Source organism: Plectropomus leopardus, unplaced genomic scaffold (assembly GCF_008729295.1).
Source record: "Plectropomus leopardus isolate mb unplaced genomic scaffold, YSFRI_Pleo_2.0 unplaced_scaffold8851, whole genome shotgun sequence".
NCBI lineage: Eukaryota > Metazoa > Chordata > Actinopteri > Perciformes > Serranidae > Plectropomus > Plectropomus leopardus.
This window is the reverse complement of record NW_024697582.1, coordinates 1-1,238: the sequence shown is the minus strand read 5'-3', so window position 1 is coordinate 1,238 and position 1,238 is coordinate 1. Positions and strand designations below refer to the sequence as shown.

The 1,238-nt window shown below is 39.7% G+C and overlaps 1 protein-coding gene across 1 annotated transcript; it reads right to left on the bottom strand.

Annotated features, from left to right (window-relative positions):
• Positions 1–23: 23 nt before the first annotated feature.
• Positions 24–706, bottom strand: LOC121940496 (ubiquitin carboxyl-terminal hydrolase 11-like; the record flags this gene model as incomplete). Its single annotated transcript, XM_042483267.1, has 2 exons — positions 24–154; positions 597–706. Coding segments are annotated over 2 exons (241 nt in total), but the record flags the coding sequence as incomplete, so codon positions are not given.
• Positions 707–1,238: the final 532 nt, after the last annotated feature.

Genomic DNA, 1,238 nt, shown 5'->3' with positions numbered 1-1,238 from the left:
TGTATCTGGCGTGTGGCGGTTACCTTGCGTTCCAGCGGCGGCTGCCCGTCTACCATGCCGTACCAGGCCAGCAGCTTGTGCCAGGCTTCAGCCGGCACCAACATGAAGTCCTCGTTCTCCACCAGACGCTCCTTCATGTGGTACGAGTCCAGATCTGAAAAACAGGAGACGCGATGACGACACGTCACCGATGTTTCTAAAAGACGACGTCACTCTTTCAAAGCTGCTGAGATTTAATTCTTCATGCAGTCGGCCTCTTCTGCTCAAGTTTTGTTTTTGTCACGGAGGAACACGAAACACAGAAACTCTCTACTGAGACACTGACAGGATGAGTTTCAAAAAAAGGACCAATTTCTAAAAAAGCAGCTGACAGGTTTTCTTAATTATGGAAAATTTAAAAAGCTTTGTTAGAAGTGCTGATTTTAGGTATTTGTAGTTGTGGTCGTGGGTCAGAGGTCAGTGCAGATGACAGGAAACTTAAATATCATGACAGTGACGGAAAAGAGCTGAAGACGACGACGAGCGGGAGGATTTCAGAGAAGAAGAGACGTTTCTCAGGTGATGACGTCAGGAGGCGGAGCGAGGCGTTCACTGACCCTCAAACAGCTCCGCGTTGTCGATCTGACCAGGGAAGGACGACGAGTTCTGATCGCCGGTCTCCACGAACTCCTTCCACTGTTCATACCAGCGACGCTCCACCACGTACCTGCAACACACACACACACACACACACACACACACACACACACACACACACACACACAGCAGATAAACAGTCTGACTTATAATTTAGTTTTCTATTCTTATTTTAAAATTTCAATTAATTGTTTTTTCTATAAAAATGAAAAATCATATTTTGCATTTATTGCTTTATTAATTGATTTACTTTAAACAGTGTTGTATAGATTAGCATTTATTAACATTTTTTTCTTTCTTTCTCTCTTTGTTACTGTACTAAGATAGTAATTATATGTTATGTGTTGTCGTTTGTAAAACCGCCGTGTCTTACATGGAAAATCTAAATAAAAATATTGCGGGGAAAAAAATGAAATAAAAATGTTAGAAAAAAGTTATCATTATTCTTTTTTAATATCTCTCCATGTATGAAGGTATTTAACTATTCGTGTTTATTAACTTGAGCACTGGACACTGGAACACTGAACTGCCAATTCATTCCCAGAAAACTTAAATATAACTAATAATAATAATAATAATAACAATAACAATAACTTCTTAAT